The sequence below is a fragment of the Heliconius melpomene genome, chromosome 3, assembly GCF_056956725.1.
Source record: "Heliconius melpomene rosina isolate 202511_hmr_F chromosome 3, ASM5695672v1, whole genome shotgun sequence".
NCBI lineage: Eukaryota > Metazoa > Arthropoda > Insecta > Lepidoptera > Nymphalidae > Heliconius > Heliconius melpomene.
The window spans coordinates 5,763,774-5,781,464 of record NC_140391.1 but is presented as its reverse complement, the minus strand read 5'-3'; the positions used below and the strand labels follow the sequence as shown (position 1 = coordinate 5,781,464).

General features: G+C 32.3%; 1 protein-coding gene across 2 annotated transcripts in view; it reads left to right on the top strand.

Annotated features, from left to right (window-relative positions):
* Window positions 1–17,691, top strand: part of LOC146539947 (tachykinin-like peptides receptor 86C) — a 31,851-nt gene that overhangs the window by 10,809 nt on the left and 3,351 nt on the right. For both annotated transcript variants that reach the window (XM_085207576.1, XM_085207577.1), the window contains exons 4-8: window positions 3,505–3,639; window positions 6,761–6,838; window positions 7,783–7,930; window positions 13,138–13,334; window positions 15,451–15,554. In XM_085207576.1, the coding sequence (XP_085063702.1) occupies window positions 3,505–3,639; window positions 6,761–6,838; window positions 7,783–7,930; window positions 13,138–13,334; window positions 15,451–15,554 (662 nt within the window). The remainder of the gene's footprint in view (window positions 1–3,504; window positions 3,640–6,760; window positions 6,839–7,782; window positions 7,931–13,137; window positions 13,335–15,450; window positions 15,555–17,691) is intronic.

Below are 17,691 nucleotides of genomic sequence, written 5' to 3'. Positions count from 1 at the left end.
ACTTACAAAAAATGCCTTCTATAAGGCGGTGGACAAATTTAGCCAGAAGAATCTAATCGTACCCAGAACGTGAAAATTGCAATGAACGTGACCACGATAGTTGACTGATAATGTTGCAAATTTGAATCGAGCTGCTTTTTGTTACGATATATTAATTGATGCCAGCAGTGTTGCTATTGGACCTATGAACTCAGCTTGCCAATATTGTAAGGTTATTGTAAAAACTCAGTTTGCCAATCAATTTGGTGGCGCAATGATTTTATTATAAGGAGGAAGATTTCCAGTGGTTCCACGTTCAATGCAAGCTGATGAACTGAATTCATGTTTAAAGTCCTCGAAATTGTGGAAATTGTCAAGGTATTACATTTAAGCAAGAATATGCGTGTCATGTTGCAAAATGATCAATCTGGAGACATATTCTCTAAACAACTCATTGATATTGGTAATGGCAAACTGCCTATAAATGCGCTGACTGGCTGCATCACCTTTCCTGATTGTTTTTGTCAGTTAACGTAATCAAAAGATGAATTCATTCATAAAGTGCTTCCAAATGTTGCTGAAATGTTGATGATTATTTATTCCATAATTGGTTGAGCGAAAGAGCTTTACTGGCTGCCAAACACACTGATGTAAATGAATTAAGTATAAATTTTCAAGATGGCATTCCTGGCAAAATAAGGACACACAAGTCACTTGATACGGCAACTAATGAAGATGATGTCGTGAACTATCCACCGGAATTTTTAAATTCACTTGATTTGCCAGGATTGCCGCCTCACAACCTTCAATTAAAGCTTGAATGTGTAGTTATAATATTGCGAAATATTAACCAACTGAAACTTTGTAACGGCACACGATTAGCGATAAAAAAATAATGAATAACGTAATAGAAGCAATCATATTGAAAGGAAAGTATAAAGGAGAAGACTTTTTGATGATGCGGGGCATCCCAATGATTTCGACTGACATACCATTCGAGCTTAAAAGACTACAGTTTCCAGTACGGCTTGCTTTCGCAATGACTATAACCAAATCCCAGGGGCAGTCATTAAGTATTTGTGGTATTAATATAGAAAACTCATGTTTCTCGCATGGTCTATTGTATGTTGCCTGTTCCCGTGTTGGAAAACCATCTGCTCTGTTTGTTTACGCGTCAGATAACCAAGCAAAAAATAACGTGTACCATAAAGTACTACAAAGAAAATGAAACTGAATTTAGAATAAGTAAAAATAAAATAAAATATAATAAGTAGGCATCATAATAAGATATCGGAAATTGTTATTTTTATTATAATTTTTAATGAATATTATAAGAATTAAAAATGATTTAAGTTTTATTTTTTTTTATCTTACTAGCTGACCCGGTGTCGCTGCTATTAAGCAGAATACATATTAAAAAAAATTCACTGTTAGGCGATACGAAGTTCGCGGGTCTGCTAGTGTTTAATAAATGGAAAATTTAATGTTTTTCCGTGTTATTGGCTTCATGAGTGAATACCAGATAGCTATTTTATACACGAATAAAGTTCAATATCGTTAATATACAGGTATACTTGTACCTTACTAATATATTATTAATTGTTCACACGTTTAAATAGTAATGTAGGCCCATTTTTAGCCGATTTCAAAAAAAAGAGGTTATTAGCTAGATTTTTTCAGCTTCACGCTGTATCTCGCATACAGCAGGGTAGGCAGAGGGAACCTAGTGTTAACACACTCCGTTCCCTGATATAATGCTGCGTTTTGCCTTGACACCGGAGCACAGACATAAAAATATGAGTTTAAATAAATGTTTCATTTCCTCAAGTGAGGATCGAATCCACGTCAGGACTGGCATCAAAAATAAAGTTTAAAAAAAATCTTTATATATAACTAACTTGCATGGTTGAATCTAACTAAAATTGGTTTAAAATCTAAATACATATAAAATTTTAGTATTCATTATTTTCTACATACAATCATTCGTGATTCCAATTTTCTTGAAGGTTTCAAGATAATCAGACAATTTGTAAACCAAATGCTTCTACGGTTCGCAATTACCTTGGCCTGTTTTTAGAACCTATTGTAAACGAAATTGTGGTAGCCGTACGATTATATAGAAAATATCGAGATGTTTATTTATTTCCAATTCTTCATAGAATATAGAAGTCATTTCTATATTCTATCAAAACTATGATACAATAGTTAAGCAATTGCAAGATTGCTTTATTTGTATATTTAAATGTAACTTGAATTTGAAAAAAGGAAATTTATAATTATAGAAGAATAAAACATTTTCATTTCTCTGCTATTCGGTAGAAAGTGAAGAGCGGAGTATCTTAACACTAGGTTCCCTCTGCCTACCCTGCTGTGTGCGGGATACAGCGTGAAGCTGATTTCTCTGTTCACGCACCTTTATCCCTAATTCAGCATACATTCACCATATCTATGTTTGGTCCGGACCGAATCCTTCTATGTAAGACTCAAATGATAAACTAAAAAAATACTATACGAGTATTTTCTATTCCATATTGTACTTAAAATAATATATTTTACAAAATAATATTTTGCTTATCTTGTTAGCTTAAGCCAGGGTCTGAATTAATTAATGAAGTCAAGTTTCGTTTATGTAGAACTTTTTAGGTGCTGTGTTTTACAGAATGGAGTAGGTTTTATATATAACCCTTGAGCTTTAAAAACTTTTAGCTTTTTTAGGTTAAGAAAGTTTTATAAAAATATTTGGAAATCTATAATAAAATTTCATTATAATATATTTAAAATTCAAAATCAAATCAAATATATGTATACGAGTATAGTATAATATTAATATGGCGTTATGGAGTTTAGTGGCGTAGTATATATTTTTTTTTAGCGAAATAACATTTTCAATTTATATTTCTCAGTGGCCAGTCGTTGCGCAGGGAAGAAGCGTGCAACTGTAAGGGATAGGTATTGAGCTCGATTCCCACTTGAAGAAACATTTAATATTTTCATCTCCTCGTTCTGGGGTACAACGGAAACATAAAATAAACAAAATCATCTAGCTACAGTTATTTATACCGTGTAATGAATATTTCACTGGTTTATTGTTCGAGATAATTTTAGAAACGGCGTCAATTTTCAATATCGACTTCCTCTGGCTTCACTCAAGAGTAGAGAGTAAGCTCAAATTATCTATACAAACTTTATTAAAGTGTATCGCGTGAACTGGAACGAAGATTTAGTAAAATTTTCATAATGTGGCATATATAGCAAAATAGCATTTACTGTTATTTTAATCTTCATATATAAAAATAGATACAAAAAAATTGCTTTGTACTAACCACAAGAGATGTTACGTGGCGAAATTGTAACAATGCTCTCGTTAAAACTTTTTATTTAAACTTTCTCAGTGTCTACGCTTTTCATAACTTTTACCATTTAAAAGTTAGGTAAATGACAGTAAAAGTGAGATTTTTTTTACTTTTACCTTTGTTGTTAAAAGTTATCATATAAGGGCTTATAAAAGTTCTGGTCTTTTGACAGGTACGTGGCAATAGTGAAGCCCCTTCAGCACAGACTGAGCCGTAGCGTCGCACGCGCAGCTTTGCTTACTGTGTGGTTCGCGAGTGCCCTCCTTGCGCTGCCTAATTTACTCTATTCGGATACTTATACAAAAAAGTAAGTAACAACTTGACAATCTATATATATATATATATATACCTACATCTTCATGAGTATCTACGTCCTATAAGTGACGTTCATGCAACATTTGGGACTCCTAGCATTTGTAGTAACGAAGTTTCATACAAACTTTCAACCCCAAAAACAACCCTTTAGAAGTCGAATATTGCAAATTCTCGTCTTAGCGAGCATCTACGTCCTATAAATAACTCCTATGCAAAATTTCAGATTCCTAGCACATGTAGTTTCTGAGATTTCGTGATGAGTGAGCCTTTCGATTTTATATATATAGATAGATACATTCTCATAATTTGTAATAGGCCTATTGCCTATGCATAGGCATATTATGAGGCCGTCGGGGCACAGTGGCACAAGGGTGTTACTGTAACGCAACGGTTGTGGGTTCGATCACCACTCGAGAAAACGAAATATTTACTTAAATTTATATTTACGTTTCCTCGCTCTAGTATCGAGGCGAAGCGCGGCGTTGAGTTCCGAAACTCAACACGCAATGCCTTCAGAATTCGGTGGAAAATGAGGAACGGAGTGTTTTGACACTAGGTTTCCTCTGCCTATCCTGCTGTGTGTATATACATCGTGACGCTAAAGAAAACAGATTATGTCTTATCGAGCTTTACGTTTAATAGATTCCATAATCGATATAGTAAACTATGGTATTTAAAGGTTTTTAAATACGTAATGCGATTTATTTTGGGTCACGCCGCAAGTATGCCGTTTGATCCGCTTTGTTAGTTATGTCTTTGAAATCGATTTTTCTATACTCAGTAATAATTTAATTTTATACCCTATATATATATATATATCAATTTATTTCTTTTAACTTAGCATACAGCGTGAATTTTCAGTTGTCTGTTGTTGAGTTTCGTTTTTTTCCTTTTGTTATACGGAACCCTGATAAATTTGAAAATATTACCAAGAAACTAAAAGTAGTTTATAAAACTCGTATGCGTAGCAGCTTTTGTAAACATGATGGATGATGATAACATGATTAACCACAACATCAGTACTGCTTAAAAGTTTCAAACTTATCGATTTAATATATCGACCTTTGAAACTTTCAGTGTATGAGGATATTAATATTGTAAGAATGAAGCAAATATGTGAAAATAAGAAAAGATATGTTTTTCTTAGCTCATATATTCAATTTTATTATCAGAGTTTTATCACTACGTCTATTTTTATAGATATTTTATCTTTTTTTAGTGAAACAAAATCGGAAAAAGTCACAATATAAATAAATAAATTGTAACAGATCACACAGCCGCAAGGGCAGTTTTCCTTGCAAAAAGTCATTTCCCAGAAATATCCATAAAGCCATCTAAATATTTGTTAAAAATATCTTTCTATATATTTTTTTTATTAAAATTTTAAATATAGTGCCCAAGCTTCCGTATAAATATAAATGCAATCCTATTCCTTAAAGAAGTGATCCCATAATCTGGTGAAGATTCAACCCAATAGCGTCACGAACGAATGTGAAACGAACGACTTCACAGTCATCCAAGTTGCCTTCGAATCGTATTGACGACTTTTTTGAAATAGACTGAAATTTTCTTAACATTATTAAATTGAAAAACAATAAGATTAATTAAATTTAAATCTAATATTATTATATTTAGATAGTTTGACAGTTCAAAGTACGCCTACAATTGTTAGGCGACAGAATACAAATTAGTGCTTTGCCTTAAGGGTTGAGGGTAAGACCGTGGGAAATACAGAATTAGATTATAGTTTCAATATGGGTCGGGACGTATTTATTAATATAATAATAATAATTATACGTGCGTCGCATTTGAACTTATGGCCATCTTGTTCAATAAACATTGTAATTTTTACGGCATTTTGTTTGTATAATTAAATTTGAAGAATTTACTTAAATAATGATTTATGAGTGTATATTATACATAAAAGTAAATAAATGTTGAATGGATAAAGTATGAGAATCATGGCGGAGTGAAGCGTGTTGATTGATTACTCACTGAATACTTAAGTCGGCTTTCCATTGCATACGAATGATATATGTTTGTCAGTTATTCTAATAACAATTCCAAAATATGATAAGTGCATCACGCATATACCAGGCTGGGCACAGCGAACCTCCGTTCCCCACATTCGGCCGAATTTTCGAGGCGCTCTGTGTTGACTGGTGGAACACGAGGTTTCGTTTATACTTTGGTACCAGAGCAAAGAAATAAAAATATTAATGTAAATAAATATTTTTATTCTTCGAGCGGGAATCGAACCCACAACCGTCGCGTTACAGTCACACACTTAATAGTGTAATTATGCGAAAAACATTTGTACTGGTACACGAATATTATTTAAAGTACATACGAATGTTGTCCTAGGACTTCTAGGATGACAGATTAGCAAGCACACGTGATATCTACACTGACCCCCTCCTTGTGATATATCATGATTTTTACCTATCCCCCATTCCCCCTTTCGAATCTCACGTGATGTACCACTTAAGGGCCTTTTGTAATGATATGCACATTTTTTTGTTTAAAATGTTAAAGCTAATTAAGAAACAAGGTAAATAAAAGTTCTGTTTGACTATGTTATGTAAGAACAACACTGAAAACGAATTGAAATTTTATTTATTTCGTTTTCTCAATGTGTCTTATAAATATCTTAATGATATAGGATTCTTCGAAGATATGAAATATTGGTGAGAATGTATTGTGATGCATCCGTAAGTGTATCCATTTCATTGAATATTTCTCGCAGAGTCCATCCTCACAATGAAAGGGAAATTTATTAAAGTTCACCATCGCTCATAGTGTACTTAGCACTTAAAATACAGAAAAAGCTGAAATATTATAGAAAAAAAAAACACTTACTCAGCTAAACTTAGAATTGTAAAATAAAAAAGAAAAAATAAATAAACAAAATATAACCTCCTTTTCTTACAGTAGTCGGTTAAAAAAAATACAGTCGAATTGAAAATCCTCTAATCTTTTTTAACATGACATCTCTCTAATTAAACTGTACGTTATCAGATCTTTGCTTGTTTACACTTGTAAACAAGCAAAGATCTGATAACGTATTTTAAGGAAAATGTGGTTTTACTTTTTTTTTTAATATCTTTCCCAAGGTACATAAATGGTGAACGAGAAATATGTTTTATAAAATGGCCGGATGGCAGCTACCCCACTTCGAAGACGGATTACTGGTAAGCTTAATTAATGATTGTAAACCGTTTTAGAGGAAATTTGTACATATTTTATTTGTTGTAACGTATTTCCCATACTTATTTTTAATTTATATTTTAAGGAGGTTTTATATCATTGCTCTTTAGTTAACCTTTAATTATTTTAATAAGAAAAATAAAGAGTAAAATATAAAACGTGAATAAATGAAAAGAGGCTGTCGTGACGCAGCGGCACAAGGGTGTGACTGTAACGCGACGGTTGTGGGTTCGATCCCCACTCGAGGAAGTGAAATATTTATTTACGTTTATATTTCCATTTCTTTGCTCTGGTGTCGAGGCAAAGCGCGGCGTTGAGTTCTGCCACTCAAAACGCCTCCAGAATTCGATAGACAGTGGGAAACGGAGTGTCTTAACACTAGGTTCCCTCTGCCTACCCTGCTGTGTGCGGGATACAGCGTGAAGCTGATTTTATCTAAATTTAAAAAAAAAATCACTATAAATAAATTAAAATTTATTGTCTACTTTATCTAGTTTTAAAAACAGTTGATGCTAATGGAAATTGAAAATGTATTCAAAAGTTTATACATTGATAGAAGTTCTCGGGTTCCAGTTGTGAAATGTTTTCACAGTCAATATTGGCTACTTCAGTACACTTTTTATTCTTTATTTATTTCGCACTTTAAGTTATTTCAACTTTGCTTTTATACTTAATTTACTTGAGGTATCTTCTGACTTTATACTTTTTCTTAATTATTTAAATTGGTTTTAATATTAGAAATATCTATGTATTTGCTAAGATTAAAACTTTAGATAAGTGTAGTTTTAGGTTGAGTGGCCTCTTTTCAGGAGCACTATCCTTTTTAGTACTCCATACTAAAAGTATTTACTTTTAATATTAGTTGAAGCTTTCATATATATATTTTTATTTCTAAAACTTAGTTTAACTAATTTGAAATTTATTACAGTTATAATCTAGTATTTTTGGCGGTGACATATGTGGTTCCTATGTCGGTGATGGTGTGGGCTTACGCTCAAATGAGTGCAGCTCTTCGGGGCAGAACTATAGGCGAATGCACACATCATCAAATTCAAGTTGTTAGAGCTAAGAGAAAGGTACGTGTTATGTTTACTTTGTGCTGTTTTTGTCTCATTTTATTTTTAATAATATACTTGAGCATTTAAATAATCATAGAAATAAAGCAAATTATAACTTATACATACATATATATATATAGATATGGTAGGTATATTAAATTATGTTAAAATCTGTTTCCTGGAATAAAGTTTATTGCAACACAAATACATTCTTGCAGTTTCAATATTTGCTATCTACATCTAAACTTTTATAAATATGAATACTTTACTATTTTTATTTACTGCCTAAAGTAAATAAGTAGCGAACAAGTTTAAATTGCGGTGCACATATTTTTAATATTTATAAAATTGCTTCTTTTTTCTGACGATATGTTTGCGCTTTTGAAATCTTCCATATAATAAATGTTAGCATTTTTGTAACATTCCTAAAAACGTTATATGGACTTTTAGTTGTGTATATGTACATTTTCGCATCTGACTGCTTTCAGCTTCATGAGTGAGAGGTGTACCGTTCAGCGTTCTGTACATTTTTAAACAACATGGGTTAAACCGGGATAGATGACCCAAAAATAAAAATATTTACAGAAATATAAATTATGAATACGTAAAGTCATTCTACACGCGCCCCCTACTCTCTTGAAATATAATCTTTTACGTGGAGAATTTTTTTCAATATTACAATAAAATGTACTTCCTATATATATAACAATGTATATTAATATACTCTTTTATAGTAGCTACCAATCTAAAAGATAGATTATTTCAAAGAAATACGTGAATAGTACAATATTCAAATTAGAATATGTGAATGTTGACGAATTTTACAAATTAGATAACTGCTGTCTATCAAAGCCCATTAACAATGATTGACCAGATCAGGATTTGCTGGACAACAGTTCAATTCAATTTCGCTTTTGAATTTTGCTTCTAAAATGTAAATTCCTCGTAAATGCAATGTATTCCACTCCCAATTTGGGGCGCGGTTAAAGTTTAATAAAATATTGATTTGGATGAAGCCAGTACTGGCCCGGTGGCTCGGCATAGTGTGACTGTAAGCGCGACAGGTTGTAGGTTCGATTCCCAATGAAATATTTAAAATTTCCATTTTTTTCGCTCTGATGTTAGACAAAGTGCGGTGACGAATTCCGCAATTCAACACGTAAAGGCTCCAGAATTCATTGAAAAATAGGAAACGGATTGACAACACTAGGTTCCCTCTCGCACACTAGGTATCCAGCTTTTTACGATAAAAAAAGATTGAAATAAAAAAACAGTGTAGATACTAAAGTAACATAAAATAACCCTCATTAAAAAAATGAAAATAATAAGTAACATAGAAAAACAAAAAGAAATTTTCGCTTTTCCACTGTTTAAATGAGTTTTGTTTAAGCTCAGTTTTCAAATAGATGTAGGAATAATTGAGTCTGTCTAGCTTATATAAAGGTTCGTCATTTTCATATAATATAAGAGTTGGACGAGAGTAAAGAGGTGTGCTGTTCATAAGTAAAAATATCTTAAACGTAAAAATATCTTATTGGCTTAAACTTACTATGATCAAAATATTTCCTATATATTTCTGAAACTTTAAAATATAATTCTTCATTAGGAATTATAAACGCATATTTTTCTTTACTTAAATATTCTAACATAAAGTTTTTAATAACTTTTTCCTCATTATTTGGTGGAATATAGAAATACCACATACTTTTTTCATATTTCGCGCTTTCGTAAGGCGCACTTTCAAACACTACACGTCTCAAACGTTTCGGTGGATAATTGTTAATAATTAGTATGCCACTATCACTGTCTTGTTGGCATGAATCTATTGTATTACTTAATGTTTTATTGTCTGAAAGCAATGAATTGGACTCAGTATTTACAGTAGAGTCCGTTTTACATGGTGTATTGTCTAACGATATTTCCTCACCACAATGAGCTTGTAATGAATCCGAGTGATTTTCTTTACCTTTCACATGTTCTATACTATGTGATTTTTTTTCGCGGTCGGTAACTTCGTGAAAATTTAAATTAATATTATCAGAATTATTTTCATTGTGGAATACTTCCTCAGCAACAATACCTTTCCTTAAATTAACCTGACCAGGACGTAATGGAGGGGCTGATTGCATTGAAGCATCCCCCATTTCCTGCGGGATCCTATTTGTATTAGGATGATATTGATTTCTTTTAAAATAACTATTCTGCGGCCTAGTAAAAAAATTATTTGCATTCGGAGTCCATTGATTTTTATTATGGTTGTAATTATTATTATTATAAAAATTATTATTATAATTATGTCGCATCGGAAAATGATTCGATCGCGATGTGGACGGATAAGCTTGTCTCTGGTTATAATTAAAGTTCGATTTATATTGCGAATACGCATTTTGATGTACATTACGCGGCGGCGGTACAACGTTATAAAAATTTTGTTTAAAGTTGTCATATCTCCCTTCTGCTTCTAATTGCAATATTCTAGTTACCGTTTCATTAAAATTACAGTTAGATACATATATTTGGTCATGATACGGTAAACTTTTTCTTAAGGTATTCTGGGCGGTATTTATGTACGGCTCCATTACCTCATCTACTAAAAGTTTTTCACTATATTTATCTAATAATTTACTTCTAATAAAAAATAACTTTTGTTTTAATTCGAATATTAAATCTTTATATAAACCTTTTCTCTTAACATTTCCTAACTCTATTAATAACGTATTTAAATCTCTATTATCTCCGCATTCTCTTTTTAATGCTAATTCTATATTATTCCATTTAAAATCATGCTCAATCATAGATATTGATATAGCAGCTTTAGATTCTAATTTACTTAATAATAACATAATATTTTGTGGTGTATCTCCACCCGCTATCTGTAGCCATTGCTTAGCACAATTAATATAATTATATAAAGTAAATGCGTCGCCATTATACGAAGGGACGAACGAAAGTAAGGTTTTTGGATCCATTGTTTAATGTAAACACGGGACTCTAAAATGGTAGGACGACTGACTCGCGCTACTTTCACTACTCTCACTATCAGAAGGAGAGTGAATAACACTACTAGTATTCCTATAGCTATTATATACAAAAGTTAGGAGTTTCAGATGGGAAGGAATGGTGACAAAGATAATGCTACTTGGTACTTACAGAATGCTCACGACGGCAGCTTCCTTGATCATTTTCTTCCACTGATAACAGTATTTTTACGTATTTATTTGGTTTCGTTGCCTAGCCATAGTCTTGAGAGACTTCGCGAAACTTTTGCGGAATTACTTATGATTGCGCGTTTTGTTCACTTAGCTAGGCCCCACCGATGGGCGCCAGTAAAAATATCTTAAACTTTGTATTTAAAAACTGTTTTATTATTAAAATAAAATACATTTATAATTAAAACTAGTTCTTAACTATAAGAGTGCTGGTAGTGGAATTCTTATCCTTAAGGTTGATCGGCTTTAATACAAATTCGGGTGTCCCCACCCCTTTGGCTCGTTTCCCACGATGCTTTGTTTCTCATGGAGTTATTATATGAAATTCCCTGGAAGTCGGAAATCAGCGAGCCTATTGTCATCGACATCCAAATGTTCATGTGCCCCAACATGTGCAGCAGGGTTCTCGTAATGCTTTTATAGAACTTTCTCTCGGAGTCATAAATCTACCAAGGGCCCACATGCCGTCGAGCTCTTGTTTTATATTTATTATCTTTTATTTAAACCATTTGTTACAACAATGCTAGACTAGGTTGACTCATATATGATACGTACTGTAAGTCGTAAAGTAGCCAGACTATATTTTTATTATCACATCTGGAAATATAATTTTACAAGATTTTGTGGGTTTAAGTTCCTTTCGTGTGAATATTAACATATACGTTACCCTTGTTCAGGTTCACGCTGTATCCCGCACACTGCAGGGTAGGCAGGGGGAACCTAGTGTTGAGATACTCTGTATCTCACTCTCTGCCGAATTCTGGAGGCATTGCGTGTTGAGTGGCAGAATTCAACGCCGCGTTTGTTTTTCCCTTCTTAAAAATATATTTTAAGTTTTGAACGCAGAAATTCTTTGAAATTATTTTATTAACAAAGTAACTATGAAACTTTAGATTTCACGCCATTATTTATTTGAGAAACTTTTCATTTGAATACATCATTTTTATTACCTTCGATGTATTTAGATTCGAAAAATAAAGTGTAACTAAGTGTATTGGCGTAGAAACGTGAAATTTGAACAGATGTTTACTTTTGTAATCTGGACATCCACTAAAGATGAAGGGATTTTGAAAAAATTTAACCCTAAAGGGGTTAAATAGGGGTTGAAAGTTTGTATGGAAAAAACTTAAAATCGCCATCGATTTGTATAAAATTTGAAATTTAGACTCTTAAAAATATTTCATTCAACACGTGTTTCATTGTGTATTAGAATTCACCCCTGAGGGTGAAAATAAGCAGGCGAAGCTGCGCGCGTCCGCTAGTTAACTTATATTAATAAAGTAAAAAAATGAGAGCAAAAAAACATTTGCGATTTTTCACTTTCTATAGGGACTATCGATTTATTCCTACTTATCTATCGTTTAAATTATAAAGCTTTTTCAGGGGTTTCATTTTGTTCGTATGTAACCATAAATAATAAAGATTTACACACTTAAGGCCATATCTTACACAAAGTACTTTTTTAAGTCATAAAGGCAGGTAATATTCTTCTAAGCATGTGCGGAAAATCTTGGAACGAGTTACGTAAAAGGTTTTAAAAATGCATGAAGGACTTACATCGGTTGTTAGTATCGAAATGGAGTCTGTTTCGAAAGCTTATCCTATATATTATGAAATATAACTTGAGAAACTTTAATGAAGTGAACTCTACAGGTTTTAGAATTCTTAAAAAATATATAAATTTAAATATTTTTACTATGACAGGGTGAGCAGAGAGAATCTAGTGGTAAGACACTTACGACTTTCCTCTACCCACTTTAAACCGGTTTCAGAAGTCTTTGCGTGTTCAGTGGAAGAACTCAACGCCGCGCTTTACTCGGCACTAAAGCGATGAAATGAAAATATTAAATATTTTATTTCCTCGAGTGGGAATCGAACCCACTACCGGTCACGTTTTCAGTCACACACTTGAGCCTTTGCCCCACGAGTGACCTCATCATAATATTCTGCCTTTATTCTCGTACCTTCTAATAATGTACAAACAAGTCATTTTATACCAAACTATTTTGTTCACAGGTAGTTAGAATGTTTGTCCTAGTGGTAATGGTGTTTGCTCTTTGTTGGTTGCCGTACCACGCCTACTTCGTTCTCGTCTACCACCACCAGTCGCTGGCATCGTCACCGTTCGCTCAACACGTGTACCTTGGCTTCTACTGGCTCGCCATGGCTAATTCCATGTTCAACCCATTGATATATTACTGGATGAGTAATAAGTAAGTATTTTGTAATTTTAAGTAAAAATAAAATATATATTTACATTCATTCGTAATGGCGGTATTGGCAATGAGGTTTTAGAATTGTAGTTTACTTTGCTTGACTAATTTACATTAAATAGGATCTTAAATATGTTATTACATTTTTACTTCATAAAAATAAATTTCATATTGCAAGAAAATAGTCTTATATTTTAGCATGATTTCAGAATGTTATAAAAATATTTTTTTAGTTTTGACAATAAAAAAAAATTGTTGACAAATGGAGCAAGTTTCACTCAATTTTTTTTAACAAAGAAAGACCACAGAAAGATTGTATTCTTGCTGTGAAAGAATGTATAGGTGAAACATAAAAATTGGTTCGAATATTCTAATAATTTATATTTTTCTTTTTCCATTCTTGAACTGTCAGAGTTGATATAGCTATGAGTCAAAATATAGCGGTTGAATACGTGACAAAAATAATGTTTAAGTAACTTTTACAAAATTATTCATAAGAAATAAGTTTCTTAAATAATGAAACATTCAGCATATCTGACTTCGAAAAGATTTATACGAAATCCAGGTAACATTTCGAGACAGGTGTGAGTAATAACATAAGTAATGCTCAAATTTATGTTTATATGTGAATTACATAAACTGTTATTTCTATGTACTCGTAGATATTTCTAATATATTATATGTTATACGGCCACATATTGATATATGACCGCAAGTTAACCATCTAGAGCACTAGGCCAAAGCTAATATATAACTTAGATTGTTGTGGCACTATTGTGCTATAATATCTGAAAGCCCCCCTTTCAAAAGGTATTGAAAGTCTTAAACGAACAGAAAGAAAATTCACTTTGTATTATGATTTAGTTTTTTTATTTTTGTATTTTTGAGGCCATTCGTGGCGCAGGGTCACAAATGTGTAAACTAACTGCGGCTGGTTGTGAGTTCGATCGAGAGGAAATGAAATCTTTATTTAAAATTATATTTTCATTTCCTCGCTCTCAGCACGCGATATCCCAATTCGGCGGAATATGGGGAACGGAGTGTCTTAACATTAGATTCCCTCTGTCTATCGTTGTTTGCGGGATACAGCGTGAGGTTTCGTGCTGGCTGATTTTTTTTTTTTTTTTATCTTTTTATCTTTTTAAAGTCCAGTAACTAAACAAAGATAAGTAAATACATTATTTGAATGTTTGACACAGATATTGCTATCGTGCGGATTTCATTTGCAATTTATATATGAAATCTGAATCTGTGGTGTTGCTTTGTAAAAAAAATTGAATTGTCAAATTGAAATTAATTATTATAAAATGTCAAAATCAACATAAAATTTACATTTCAATGTTTAATCTTTGTCTAGATACAATGAATATTATCAAATTTATATAAAATTCCAAAATAGAAACAAAGCTTACGTTATGTAATGGTAATTGTTTTATTTCATAATCAAATAATCCTTTCTAGAATCATTGTTCAAAATTAATTAAATCAAAGGCTCAGAACGGCCGTAATTAAAATATATTTTGGTAACACTCGCGATATTTAATCGTTTTACCATTGTCCTTATAAATTAACAAAATTCACGGAATACGGTTCGAGAACCATGTCAAAGTAATTTAATAGTTTACGTACGTTTCGTGTTTCGGATTTTTGTTTACTAAAAACTCAATAATTCGTTCGGAAAAATCCTTTAATTATTGCGCACACTGAAATAAGCTTTCGTTTGTTTGTAGTTCGACTGATTAAAAGGGTAAAAGCCCTTGTAGTTGATTTACATTTAATTTTTAGTATGAGATAATTTTATTTTTATTAGGAATGTAAAATATTACAGATGTTAAATGGAAATATAAAACTAACTTCAAATAAAATAAAATGGCAACAATTGTATAATTTAAGGTTGTGAATTTGTTACTTCCTCGTGTAGCAGGGTAGACAGAGAGAGCCTAGTGTTAGGACACTACGCTACCTACTTTCCATCGTATTCTGGGGGCATTGCGTGTTGAGTGGCGGAAGAAATGAAAATATTAAATGTTTAACTTTTTCGAGTGGGAATCGAACTCTCAACCCGCTGTTTATAGTCTTATCTCAATATTTATTTAATATAATTGATTCTAAACAGATTCCGGATATATTTCAAAGTGGTGTTATGCTGGTGTCGGTCTGCGAAGACTACGACACCCAATAACTTGAAAAAGCAATTTGAAATGAACAAATCATTTTCGGGTAAGTGTTTATTTGCTAAATGAATTTCGTTTCGTTTCATTGAATTTTCATTGGGATGTGATTTTCTAGTTTTATATATTTTTCCCGACTGCTAAGGAAGGGTTATATAATATACTTACTATATAAAAAAATATAATATAATAAATATTAATAAACTAAAAGCCAGGCGTGGCTTAACGGTGTGTCTGTAACGCGACGGTTACGGGTTCGATCCCCACTCGAGAGAAAGAATTATTATTTCTTAATATTTACATTTCTTCATTCTGGCACCAAGACAAAGAGTTGCCTTTAAAAATCAGTGGTGTAATTCAACGCCGCGCTTTGCGTGCTTTCCAGAGCAAGGAAATGAAAATATTAAATATTTCATTGCCTCAAGTGGGAATGGAAGCCACAACCGGAACAATGACTGACGAGTCATTGTTCCAATATCATATATTTAAATTAGATTTTTAAAAGCTTGTCTCAGAGGGACTATTAAAGCATTTTATTAAAGGAGTTTGCTTAATGAACGAATCTAATCTAATGAGACATTTGACCACGGCTCTTTGGAGGCCAGAAATTAAATTGCTTATAAACTTTCTGGTAATGATGGTGGGGCCAGTACTGGCGCAGTAGTAGGGGCACAAATTGTTACTTATCGCGACAGGTTGTGAGTTCGATTCCCGCTCGAGGAAATGAAGTATGTAATATTTCATTACATATTTCATTTCCTCGACCGGGTTCGATCCATTTTCTTCGGATAGTGGGGAAAGGAGTGTCTTAACACTAGGTTCGCTTTGTCAACCTTACTTACTGTGTGCGGATTGAAACTTTCATGGAATCGATTAAGAATTTCTTGAACATTTTTCTAAAGCTAACGGTAATCTATCATAAACTTTAATAGATTTTATTTTTATTGACGCCTCAGTTCTTTTACCATACTTAATTTAAGTTTTATTGATTAATATTTGATGAATATACTTGTAGTAGAATTTTAAGTTATTTTTAACTGAAGTATTAAAAAGTTACATAAGGACTTATTTACTTTATAATATTTTAATGCTTATATTAATAACATATTCGTATTTTCATGTGTGAATACTACTGACATGTTATTGCGGCGTAATTGGCTGTGGTTTGGTTGAACGTTATAGTTGCTAACTTAATTTCTATTTGTAGGTAAAATTATATTAGAATATAATGTTTTGCGAAATTAGATTCAGCCATAAAGTAAATGTCACATTGGCTTTTATAGGTGGAAAGTTCGAAGCGGAGTTATCTATCTATATCTATATATATATAAAATCGAAAGGTCACTCACTCATCACGAAATCTCAGAAACTACAAGTGCTAGGAGTCTCAAATTTTGCATAGGAGTTATTTATAGGACGTAGGTGCTCGCTAAGACGGGAATTTGTAGTATTCTATTCCTAAGGGGTTGTTTTTGGAGTTGAAAGTTTGTATGAAACTTCGTTACTACAAATGCTAGGAGTCTCAAATTTTGATAGACGTCAATTATACTCATGGAGACAGAAGTTAATAATAACGTAGTTCACGCAGGCAAAGCCGCGGGCGGGCCGCTAGTATATAGATACTTATATGAAAAATATGTGTATATTCAAATTTAAATATCAGTATATGTGGTCTTAATAAAAACTGATATATAAGAGTCAATTCGATTATGATACGATAGTACATATATGCCTTTAATAGAATACATAAAATACAGTACAGCTGTTACCTAGGGACTAGGATCGTACATAGCAAATGTTGCGCTAGTTGAAATAGTCTCTATTCTACAAATTCCATACCTACATTTAGAATTGTATATTGAAAGGCAGTATTACTAGAAAGTTAGTTGAGGCCTCGTGGTACAAGCGTGTGTTTGTTGCGAGTTCGATTCCCATTCGGTGAAATTAATATTGCTTTTTGTTTATCTTTGACTTTTATATTGTTACAATTAACAATATGTCTAATTAAACAGCAATTATTATTGATTAATAATTTCTGTATTCATGGGAGGAAGTTGACTTAAAAGAGTTTAAAAAATCTCTTTCCTGATTGAAAGGAGGCAATTAAAACTTCAAAACAAAGTTTTGGAAATCCTTCCCTTACAAGAGGGCACGGACATCCTAATGAATAATAATATTATTAGATA